The following is a 12,655-nucleotide window of genomic DNA, read 5'->3' as shown; positions in this document are numbered from 1 at the left end:
GAAGACGCGACCGTCTGCAGAGGAAAAAATAAGCTGCCTCTGTAGCAGCAATGCAAGGTCAGCCGCTGGGTCTGATTTAATATGGAGATATGACTTTTGTTAAACGGGAAACATGCAGTCGAAGGATCTCTCACTGCAGAGAAAACACCTTGTATTGAAGCTTTGCAGGTTGTCAGGGACGTTACATCACCATGTTTTCTCTCTCTGCGTTTTAATCACCTCAGGTCAGCGAGGAGAACTTCAGAAGTTCATCCGCGTTCCCATTTAAACAAAAATAAACATCTTTCTGCTAAATACAGCTCTTTGTCTCACCCCCCTCTGTATAGCGCAGAAAAAATTAGCAGCAACAAATTAATGGTTGTGTTCAGACTGAAGGAGTTACAGAACCAGACACACACACACAAATAAAAAAAAATAAACAGAAAAGCAAACTGACGCATTCTGCAGCTCACATTAAAACCAACTACCTAAATTCGCCCACACACCCTCTCTTTCTCTCGCCTCTCTCCAGCTCTCCGGCTTTCTTTCTCTGCACATGTGTGTGGGTGGGAAAGGAGTGTGCAGGAGTTGAAAATGTCAGAACTCACTAAGCCTTACCTTAAAATAGCCGGTTTTTGCAAATAGCTGATATTTTCCATGGGCAGTTATCAGGGAGCCGTAGCTGGATCCTCTCTGGGAAGATGGAGAGGAGCAGAGAGGAAGATCAGACGTCTGTTACCGAGTTTCACATCACAGAAAACTACAAGAATTATGTTTCTGGATTCCTAAAAACCAGCTGTTCAATCTGCGTTTGTAATGATTGCAAAATGGAAAAGTGGGAAGCGGGAGAAGTTTGGAAAAACAAGGCATTTCCCACTATCAGAACAAGACAGAGAGGCAGTCGTTAAAAAGGTGTGTGCCTGTGATTTCCATGAACGCTTGCACGTGTGGGAGAGGAGACGCATTAGGGCTTCGCACCCTGAATGCGAGGAGCGAGGCCAGACCCGGGGCTTACTTTAACGACCGTTTAATGTGCGTCTGCCGCTGCAAGCCCAGCCACCTTGGATCAAACCGCTGGAAAAGCTTTCAGGAATGTGTAAACGCGCAGAGGATTTGGGATTCTGTCAGGGCTGCAGCTCAGATTGGAGCAAAAAAATAAACAAAAGAAATGGTTCAATCATAATTTTACATGCAATATTACAGATTTTGTTGCTTTCCTTTCTAAAAATGCCACAAAATATTTTCAAAAAGTGGATTTTATTCCAATAATCCCTTGTCCGAGTTGTATGATGAAGTAGTAGAGGAACGCTACGAGAATATTGGCAAAATAAAGACGAAATTTTACCAGAACGTCTTAAAATGATGAAAAGAAGCTTATAGAGTTATTAAAGTCCTGCTACTAAACATAAGTTGATGCTTATTTGTTCAAATTTAAATTATTACCTAATCTGTAAAACCAAAAGAGGATCAACATCTATATTCTCCTTTATTCTGGTAACATTAATGCTTTATTCTCACATTATTTTGACTTTATATCGTTCCATTACGACTGTATTCTTGTAATATGATGACTTTATTCTCTTAATTTAAAAATCTTGGCCTAACTGTTACATTTGGTCATAAAGTTCACCTGAATTCAAAGTCCTAATGAACAGAAGCTGTAAAACATGCTTATGAAACAAGATGGCCGCCCTGAGCGTGATGACATCACTGAACTATGGAAAAGAGCAAAGGAGAAAAAAAACCAGCTTTTCCAAAAATTAAATATTCAAAAACCAAAACTATGATGTGTAAAAATATTAAACCATTTTTAAAAATTAATCCAGGTTAACCCAACTACAACGAACGGCACGGCCGAATTTGCAGTACCGTCATTCCGCCACACTTGGCGCTATCTGAAAAATTCCAACGGATACTGAAAGGGGAGATGTTGCGCTTTCCAGCCAATATCGGGTTATTACGTTAATTTCACAGCTGCCGCAGCAGGGAGTGAAATTAATCTGAGGAACGCTCTTTTAATAGACGGTAAATTATGAAAATAACTTGCTTGACACTAACAAGTAGAAACCATGAATAAACTGGCAAAAACAAGTTTGCAAACAATTTCAGTCGCTCTGTTCAATACTCCCGTTCTGGGTGTAAGGCTGGACTCTGACCTGAACCTTCAGAGTCACATAAAGACAGTAACAAAGTCGGCCTTCTATCACCTGAAGAACATTTTCAGGATTAAATATCCCATAAAAATCTAGAGAAACTCATCCAGGTGTTCCTCTGTAGTCACACTGATTATTGCAACAGTAATTTATATCAGCTGCAGCTTTCTGACTGACTTTAAAGGCAGATCTGTGAACGGATTTGCTGCTGTTGTATCAAAATGATTGGAAAAGTGATACATAAGTTCAGTCCGTTTACCTTTTATCAACCTTCCAAACCTCTCAGGTCTTCTGGTTCTGGTCTAAAAAGAATCAGAACCAGAACCAGACATGGAGAATTCAGTTTTTATTCACCTCTAATCTGGAACAAAAGTCCAGAAAACTGAAAAACTGCCGGAACACTGAGTTCCTTTAAACCAAAGCTAAAACCCTAGTTAGAGTTGCCTTTGATTAATAATAACTGGAACATCCTTAATTTAATCTATAGTCACGCTGCCATTACTTTTATTTAGTATTCATCACACTATAATATATTTAACTACTTTGAAATGCCAATAAACTTGCCTTGCCTTTGACTAGGCCAACTCAAAAAGGCATTAAGAGATGAACCGTAATCATTCCTGAGTGTCGCTGCAGAAATTGGCCTCAGATTTCCAAACAAATCTGGTTAATTCGCGGTTTAACTGGGGCTATTTTCTTGGTTTAAATATTGGTTTTCCCCTTATTAAATGAAACTTTAAAACTGCTTTTTGAATTTCATCCAGTTTGATTAAATCAAACACAGTTTGAAATGGTAGCACAGCTCAATAAAAACCAAAACAAACAGCTTTTAATGTGAGATCAAGTGGATATCGCCTCATCTAAGGGCTTTGCATCATTACTGGCTTTTACTGCTGCACACCAATCTGTCCAGGTCCATCTACCTGTGAGAGGGTCAACCTGCTGCCGGCTCGTTTGTGGTATTTATTGGGGCTTTCGAACTGAAGGTCCTCCCACCGAATCCTCCACAGCATCCCAGCCAGCTCCTTCTCCAGCTTCAGTTTCCTGTTGAAAGCAAAGAAATTAAGGAGCAGCTCGTTAAACTGACTGATTTTCTCACAGGAATCAGATCTGGGGGAAGTAAGTTGGGTTGCAACAGCACCAGATGGGTTTAAATGGAAGAAAATCTGAATTTATGGTTTAATTTTCTGGGTTTTGAGATCTAAAGCAACATGGATTTAATCTGATAACCGGAACCAGATTTGCAACATTTGCTTGGCTGTGTTTGATCGCCGTCCATGTTCGGAGATAACCATCTGGATCTGATAGTGAAGTTCGTCACATCCAGTATTTTGTGTGTTTTTGTAAGATTTTAGTTTCCCTGATCATCATGTTCTTCAGCTGCGTGTCCTGCTTTATGGTCCAGAACAGGGAGTTCTTTGAAATAAAAACACACGGTACAAATTTATAATTTCGTCAAGATTTAAGTCTCCATCTCTTGACAATGGAGCGTTTATAACTGTTGGTTCAGCTTGTTCTTTAACAGATGTTATTAAGATCATAAACAAGACATAGATGATAACTGGAGGCTAAGAAGATAAGAAAGGAGTTCTTACTGGATGAAGACCTTAGCTGGTTAAAAACACCAGAGATGAAAACTCATGAGGCTAACAGGTCACATCAGCTCTGACCTTTGACACACATTTAACTGCCTACATTAGAGGGCACACTTCTGCTAACTCCTTGCTTAGCTCTTTAGCTAACTTTAAAAAGACATTTACTGACTCCAGCTGTGCCAAAATTAGTTAACTGCTTCACAATTTCACAACTGTGTTGTTTCCATTCAATAAACACAATAAGAATCATATGTGAATAAGTTTGTTCACGTAAAAAGTCAATAAAAAACACGTGGCGTCATCATCCTCCAACTACTTCCTGTTATCGTCTTATTTGTTGTTTCCAGCAGTAGTAACTTCCTGTGATTCGTGTGACGCAACAAAAATGTGTTTCCATTGCAGCTTTGAGAAATAAATCAATTTTGGAAAAGCCACTACATCCTATCACCCAAACTTTTTAATTTATACACCTGAGTTTTTCCAAAAGTTTTTCCATGTTTCCAGAAAACAAATTTATTTTAATAATTCCAATTCATGCGATTTTACGGTTAATAGAAACGCAGCAACTGGAACACAATCACCAGTCCAGGTATTTACAGAGTCTCACTTCAAGGATATTTGGTAAAACTAAAATTAATATTAAAACTTTTACACTGCAAAAACACAAAATCTTAGCAACTATTTTTATAGTTTATAGTGTGAATATCTTGATGCACTTGAATTAATACAAAACAAGCAGCTTTTCTGCAAGATATGAGAGCTTATTTTTAGCAAATAATCCCTAAGTATTAGTTTAAAAAAATAAGTTCTAGTTGCACTGGCGAATTATTTCAATCACAACAAAACATTTTCCCAGGTTAAAAGTAAAATAATCTGCTAATGGAATTAGAACTTCTTCATCGATATTAAGGCATTATTTACTGAAAACAAGCTCCGAAATTTTACAGAAAGTTTAATAAAGTATTTGATCTATGAACTTGACCAAAAATACTTGGTAAGATTTTGTGTTTTTACAGTGTTTTACAGTCTTTAAACTCCAGAGAGAAACTTGAACTTTTGATAACATTTTGAAACTGTTCACTTTTCCGTAAAGTAGATTTTATAATCCGTTTAATTGTTTAGTTTTGTTAATTTTTCCTTTTGTGTAAATAAATCAAACAAATTTAAAGACCTTAATTTATTTAACAATAATATATTAATAAATTCTTTAAATGAGTGCTAGAGTCACTCAATGGGATGAAAAAGTTATCCTTCAGATTGAATTTTCATTTTTTTACAGATTTTTGATAATTACGGTTGTATATTAATATTGAATATCTCTCCCTCTACACCAGGCCTAATTAAATATTAGTTTTACGACATGAGTTTTTAAAGTTTATTGGTTGAACTTCGGCAGATTGGGATGTGAGCTTCTCCACAATGACAAAACAAACGCGCCCACATGTCTGCACAGCTTAGCCAGAGAAATTCATCTCCTCATTTTCTTTGTCAGTGATATTTCTGACATGTTTGAGGATTATTTTTGAGCACCCGTCTGACTGGCAGCCTCTCCGGAGAAGATGCATTCCAGCAAATCAACACATCAGAGCTAAAAATCCTACTAGAGCAGCTGCTTGCTTGACATTTAATGATTCACACCCAAGAAGAAAAAAAAAATCTGAAATGAAACCTGCAGAAAGCTAGCAAGCACACTTTCTTGATTTGTTTTTATTTGCTTTCCTCTTTTCTTTTTTTGCTGCTGTAAGGAAAAAGTAAGGGTTTTATTTATGGTTTGAAACGTAGACGTGAAAAACGAGCAGAGAGGAGGCATTCCAGGGCGATCCGAAAGGTGTAAAACACTTCCAGATGGCTGCAGGAAATTATTACAGCGTTAGCATGTCGCCCCGTTGTTGCCATCCAGCCAACTTGGCCCCAGAAGTGGCTTCTTTATTAGTTTTTTGCCACTATGTCACCAGTATTAATTTTACTGTTGTGCAATCCAGTAGCCTAAATGAGACGTGAGCATTTGGAGGACATTAAAGCGCCATCGCTCCTCCACCACCACCACCAATTTTCTATTTAAAGGGTCTTGTTTAGAGACTTCTGGCAGCCAGAGGGGCGAAGTGTGGGGCTCCACACTGGGCCTATTGTTTCACCATTCCCATTTGTGAATACCTTCCTGCGGGACTGACCTCCCCCCCCCAAAACCCGCCTCCATTAAAACAACAAAGTCACTGCTACTCTGCTCAACATCACCTCACACTCCTGCTGCCCGGCAGACTCCAAAATCAACCCACACCACCAGACAGTCCAGCTGCCTCAACTGTCCAAGAACCAGCCTTCACGCCGTACAGAACTTACACTGAGAAATTGGTTTGTTTTGATGCATTAAACCCATAAATGTGCTTTAGAAATGCACAAATGTCATAGAAAGGCACATTCCAGGACTTACTATAGATTAAATCTGCGTTTTTAGGGACTTCTTCACATTTTTAATCACAAAATTGTTCTAGCTCTGGAAAAAGAACCCCAACTTTCACACTCTTTCAACTATTTCAACTATTATTTTAGTAAACGATTAATCGATTAATCGTATTTTTAAAAAACTGCCAAATTCCACATATCTTTTATTTAACCACTTAAATCTTTTCTATACAAGAAAACATTAATAGTTTAAAAATTTTACATAAGTAAATATTTTATTGCTTAAAATGCAACAACAGTATTCCTTTAGTGTACGCTTGATTAATTGTAGCAACGGATGCATCTGCAGTCAAAAGATGCTTCTAATGTGAAAAACTGAACTCTGACTTAACAATACAGTGTAGTTCTAATTTGGTGATTATTTTTTTGATTAATTATGCAAAATGTGCTAAACAGGAGATTTATTTAAAGAATTTGAACCAGGTGTAGCTAACTCTGCCACTTGAGGAGTTCTGGGTGAAATATATTTACAAAAAGGTTTCTTTTTTTAATCTTAAATCCAAAATGTTTACATCTTTTGTACAGTTTTAGTCTAACTACTATTACAAATGTGTTGTTCTTTCAGAAACTGACCTTTTCCAGAATCTTTATTCTCCAGTTAACAATTAAATAATTATTAAATAAGTTTACAATTATTTTAAGTATTGATTAATCACGATTAATCGTTTCAACCCTATTTCCAATTCAATGTGGTGAACAAATCAGAGGAAAACAGATTATTTAATACACATATTTCCTTTTATTTCATTCCATATTCTATCAAAGTTACTCATTTTACAACAGCATCAGTTTGTGTATCAGAGGAAAATCTTGTTAAAACATCCATTCTACCACTTTTCTTTATGAAATACACCAACAAATTAACATAAAATAGGCACAAATCACTCAAACCGACATTCCTTTGGATATCATAGACTGCAATCATGATTGAAAGAAAGTACACCCTGTTACCAGGTCCTGAAATTCTTTAAATCAAACCTCAAATATGCAAAAAGGCACAAAGCAGATTCAAACTGTCAATATTTATTGAGTTCCTGCTGCTTCCATAGAATCTAGCATGGCTAGATTCTATGGAAGCATAGAATCCCGGGTAGCCCGGGTAGGGCTTGGCTGAGGTTGCTAGGTAACCGGGCAGGGCTTGGCTGAGGTTGCTAGGTAACCTGTTTCATTGCAATGTCTCTTGTTGGGCTGAAACGATTAATCATTAATCAATAACTGAAATAATAATTGCTATAATTTAGCAATCAATTAATCATTAACTGGCGTATACAAACTAAAAAAATGGTCATTTGGTGAAAATAAAGGATTCAGAGCAGTAAATAAACCAACATTTTGCATTTAAATGTGTTTTAAATGCAGTCAGCATAGCATTACCTTCATTTGGTTCAGATTTACAAAAGGAATAAGAAAGAAATTTTAATTTTAGGGAATAAAACTTTTGTTTTCTTATGTAAAAATGAATTGAATTATTTGTTTATTTGTATCTTTTAACACTATATAAAAAGGTGTAAATGGTTAAATAAAGAATCTATAGAATGTGGCCACTTTTTAATCCGATTAATCGATTAATCGCCACAACAATCGGTAGATTTAATTACAAAAATAGTTGTTATCTAAAGCCCTCATCTCTTGTTCAAACATCTCAAACTTTCTCTGCTTGCCTGGAAAAGTTACCTTCAAACCAGACAGAAGAATTAAATCTGAAAACAGAAAATAAGTTTGATAAAATCCTAAATACATATTTTTAAGCAAGTGAGATTTTCTAAAGTGAACAGGAGTCCTGCTGTTAAATAAAAAATATTTCTTCTTATTTTAGAAAAATTTTACTCTGAATGAACAAGATGTCTCTATGTTATTTTATTTTGACAGATGAGACAAAAACAAGAGAAAATCACCACAAACACCTGATATCAACTGTTGATGATGCAAAATATTTGCAGATTTAAATGTAACCAAGCGTCATCAGTGGATCAATAATCCAAACAACCACATAATTGAAACAAAACGGCTGACCTAGTCAAAGTCCAGACTGAAATACTGTAGTAGGACCAAATGTTATAATTAAATTAACTAATTTTTGTTCAATAAATAAAGACAGTTTGTATATTTGAGGTTCTGCTTTAACAACCCTGGGGTGTACTTACTTTCTAACCACAATATTATATATTCAAGAAAAACAGCATCAAAACAGCAGTAAATACACTTTTAATTATACAAAAAAATTAATTTCTTATCAAAAATATAGAAATTAAACACGTATATCTTCCAGATATATGAATTGCACCTTGAGGTTGAGAAGCTTATCTTGTGTTCTGGGGAACTGCAGAACATTTCAGACATTTTAGTGGCGTATTTGTGGGTCAAGTTGTGGAAATCAAAGGCCTGAGCAGCAGCAGCTGGCTGACGTTAACGGCAGCTGCTAAAAGCTCTGCTGTCCGCCGCTCAGTCCATCAGCAAAACCCGCGCTGCCGTCTGCAAAAACAGGAAGCCATCTGTTAGTCTCTGGTTTCAGGCTCAGAAAAACGACACAAATCTCACAGCTTAATGCAGGCGGGGAGCAGAAAGTTCCCTCAAACGACATAAATGACGTTCAGATTTCGGTCGTTTGGTGGAAAAGCATCTAAAAATAGTCGCAGTTGAGATGAAAGAACCAAAATGTGGGTCAGACCTACAAATGCAGCCCAGAATCTCCAGAACTCAAATAGAAACTTGTTGCTTTTAGGTTCAGTAAAGATGCAGGGATGTGAAAAAAGTATTAACGATTTCTTCTTCTTCTGTTGGTTTTTTTGTTGTCACGTTTAAAAAAGTAACAGTTTTCTAACGAGGATTTCATTCATAGACACCAGAATCAATGTAACAGGTTAAACTTCCTGTAAAAACAAAAAGTCGTAAAAAGTGAAACATTATTGACACGAGTTAAAGTTCACGTCAATTCAAAGATATTTTATTGATAAGTGAAATTAAATGTTTCACTGCAAAAACACAAAATTTTACCAAATATTTTTGTTTTGTTTCTAGAGCAAATATATTATTACACTTAAAATAAGACAAAACTAAATTATAAGTAACTTTTCAGGAGGAAATAGGAGCTTATTTTAAATCAGTAATTCCTAAATATTGGCGATAAAAGTTTAATCACCAAATTCATTTAAAACAAGTCTTTTCCTATAAGTGAAATAATCTGACAATGGATTAGTACTTTTTCATCAACATCAAGGGATTATTTACCCAAAACAAGCTTATAAATCTTAATGAAAAATTACTTCTAAGTTATTTTTCTCTTATTTCAATTGAACTACAGTATTAGATCTAGAAACTAGACTAAAATGCTTGGTAGAATTTTGTGTTTTTGCAGTGTGTAACTCATTATCCAAGTTAGATGCTGATGGCTGTGGGCAGGTAGGACCTCCTGTAGCAGACTGTACTACAGCGGTTATGAAGAAGCCTCTGACTTAAGACACTTTGTTGAAGAGGATTTTCTGCAAAGTTCTTTGTTTTATGAAGAATGCTTCGTTTCAGCGCCGTCTCCAGAGGTTTCTGATGATGCTACGCTAACAGAAGAGAGATTCCTCTCTGCACTACAGCGAGAGACATTATTGAGGACGAGTGGAGCGTCCCAGCAGAGACAAACCTACCAAAATTACTCCAAAGATGCATCAAGGACTCATCCAGAAGAAGAAGCCGGTGAAACATCTCAGGCTGCTTTCAAACAGCCACCAGAATATCTGATAATTTCACCACGAAATATCCAATTTGTGCCACTTTGAAAACACGAATCCGACTGTTTTAAAATCATCGGCGGTCTGAACGGTCACTTTTATGTCATTGAAGTGAGACGTGTGTCATAATGACCAGAATAAATCAGATGCAATACGTCTAGATGTAAATGATCTGGAAACAGATCAAAGCTGAAAATTATGATGATGAAATTATGAAAGACGTTTTTATTGCTCTCAGCTCAGACGACGGATCCAAACCGACTTCTCTGCAGTCAATGCTGCTGCTGTTGGCTGGGCTACCTTTTATTTGCTTCCTTTGTGTTTTTGTAACGATACTGTTGCTGAATAAACTTTAAAATTTATCCATAAATGGCAGCATCCATTATTACTTTCTGTTCGGCGTCAACATTCTTCTTCTGCGCAAAAAAAAAAAAATCACGTTTTAGCAACAAAAACCCATCAGATTTCAGAAAAAACTTCTGCATAAAAAAATCAGATTTCAGCCAAAAAAGAAAGAAAAAAATCAGATTTTAGAGAGAAAAAAAACATATTTTCGCAAAAAAAAAAAAACCTCAATGGAGAGTCAAGACGAGCTGTATTAACGTAGCCTGAGTTTCTGCTGCAACTCGAATACGATCCAAGCCAAACCCAACGCACTGCCGACCAAAATCACCAACAAGAGAACAATCACACCGACAGTCAAACACGGTGGAGGTGGTGTGATGCTGTGGGCAAAAAGCTCAAGAACCACGAACTTTGATTTTTCTATCCAGAAGGAATAAATCCGGGCATCAATTAATGAGCTCACTTGAGTTATCAAAAGCGTGTCAATGAGTGGCCTAGTCAAAGTCAAGATTTAAATCAAATGGGATGATCTTATAACGGTAATGAGTCTGAATTCACAGCGAAGTAAAACCCTGCTGACCATTTATTATCCTTAGGGAGCAAAAAAAAATGTTGCTTTGTGTTTTTTTCCCTCCCAATTAATTAATGAAATCCTCGTTAGAAATCATCTTTCTGCATCGACTCTCATAACTGTCTTCGTTAAGATGACATAAAAAACAAAACGTGACTAAGAAACAATAAAAACAGAAGAAATTAAAAAAGGGACAATAAATATGTTTGGCACCGTTTACAAGGATTTTAAAAGAACGCCAAGAGAGCAGAACTTACCTGACAAGCATTCAGGAAAACTACCTAGTTTGGAAACCTTGAAGCGCTTGTTGAACTGTGAGCTGAAGAGAGGAGAAAAGAGAAGAAAGAGCTAATTGAGAGTTAAGCACACTCTCTGGATCAAATTAAATGTTAGTTATTTCATTACTTGTTTTTCGGGGGGTAATTAAGTCAGATTTATGTTTAGTGGAATTACCTCGCGTGGATAGCTGCTCCTCCATCTTTCCTCCGCCGCTCCTCTGATCAAAATCCATTCTGATTGGCTGGTGATTAACACTTGTTTGTGTTAATGGTCAGTATTGGATAAGTAATCAGATTACCGGTGTGATTTGTTAGCTGTGCAGTGGTGCGTAAGTTATAAGCTCAGAGTAAAACCGTCTAGTACAGAAAAAGCAACAAAAGAAGAAAAAAAAACATTAATTTCCTTCCCTGTTTGCAGATATTACCCATGACATTAACCCGGGATTATAAATCCCTTGCAGGAGTTTAATTACTTGGAGCATGCATGATTTACTGAGGGTGTAATTAAATAAGGCTTAATGCTACGACATAAAGATGCAGACGGTGCCACTTGGGACACTGAAACTATTTTGTTTCCGTTGTTTTTACAGCTGAATGTTCAGCAGAAAGTTAGAACCATTAGACGAGCTTTTATTTCTCCTTAAACAAACATATAAAACTGAACAGCTCGGGGGCAGCAGCCGCTAGTTAAACACTTAGCTAAACACCATAATCACTTAACGTTCAGGACAATCATTTCTAAATTTAACCTGCATAAAACTAATTGCACAGTCTGCAGGTCAGCGAAGTCGGATACAAAAGATTAAATTTAGCCAGCTAGCTTAAACGCTGCGATTCCTGAAGGACTTGTTCAGTTTTGTTTTTCTGTCTTTTTAAATGTGGTTATGTCAAGTAGTGATGAGCAATTAGCATCTAACCTTCATTTAATATTCTCCGATTGTGCTAATGTGCTAATAGCGGACCTAATTTTTCATTTAGCACTTTAGCTAACTTTAAAAATCTCTAGCACACTTAGCATCCCAGAAATCAACTTTCCAGATAAATTTAAAGTGCTAATTTACTTGGTTATTTTGTAAGCTTTCAGTTGAATGAAGTTTGACGTGTTAAAGTTTTGATTGACTGTTAATAGATGTTTATGTTCATGCTTTTATTTTGAAGTGGGCAGTTCCATTTCCTCTCCTCACCTTCTCTTAAATAACTTTATTTAAAACAAAAAACATACAGGAACAAAATAAACACACAGCAGAAAACAACATAAACATTAACACAATATCTAAGGGAAATATGTAACGTAAAAAAAAAGTCGAAATCAAATTGGTGCTCAAAGAGTGTAGTCTTTCAGGGAGACATAATTTAAGCTGAAGTTAAGACATTAGCATTAGCTTCAGCTAATTATCTTGTTAGCATAGTGTTTTAGTGTCAGCAAAACTAATATTTATGATTAGAGCTTCAGGGTTAGCGCAGCTAATACTTTAGTCAGCGGTGTCCAACCCTGATATTCTGTAATATTCTTAATCTGATTTATAAAATAACTGATTTTAATCATAAGATC

General features: G+C 36.3%; 1 protein-coding gene across 1 annotated transcript in view; it reads right to left on the bottom strand.

The window, feature by feature from the left end:
- The window catches only part of npr2 (natriuretic peptide receptor 2), a 61,123-nt gene that overhangs the window by 22,786 nt on the left and 25,682 nt on the right, over positions 1 to 12,655 (bottom strand). Inside the window, exons 8-9 of the mRNA XM_015049060.1 lie at positions 3,056 to 3,176; positions 598 to 672 (exon numbers count right to left, since the gene is read on the bottom strand). Coding sequence (XP_014904546.1) covers positions 598 to 672; positions 3,056 to 3,176 — 196 coding nt within the window. The remainder of the gene's footprint in view (positions 1 to 597; positions 673 to 3,055; positions 3,177 to 12,655) is intronic.

The sequence above is a fragment of the Poecilia latipinna genome, unplaced genomic scaffold (assembly GCF_001443285.1).
Source record: "Poecilia latipinna isolate Pla-1442-1.1 unplaced genomic scaffold, P_latipinna-1.0 Scaffold923, whole genome shotgun sequence".
NCBI lineage: Eukaryota > Metazoa > Chordata > Actinopteri > Cyprinodontiformes > Poeciliidae > Poecilia > Poecilia latipinna.
This window is presented reverse-complemented; position numbering and strand designations above follow the sequence as displayed.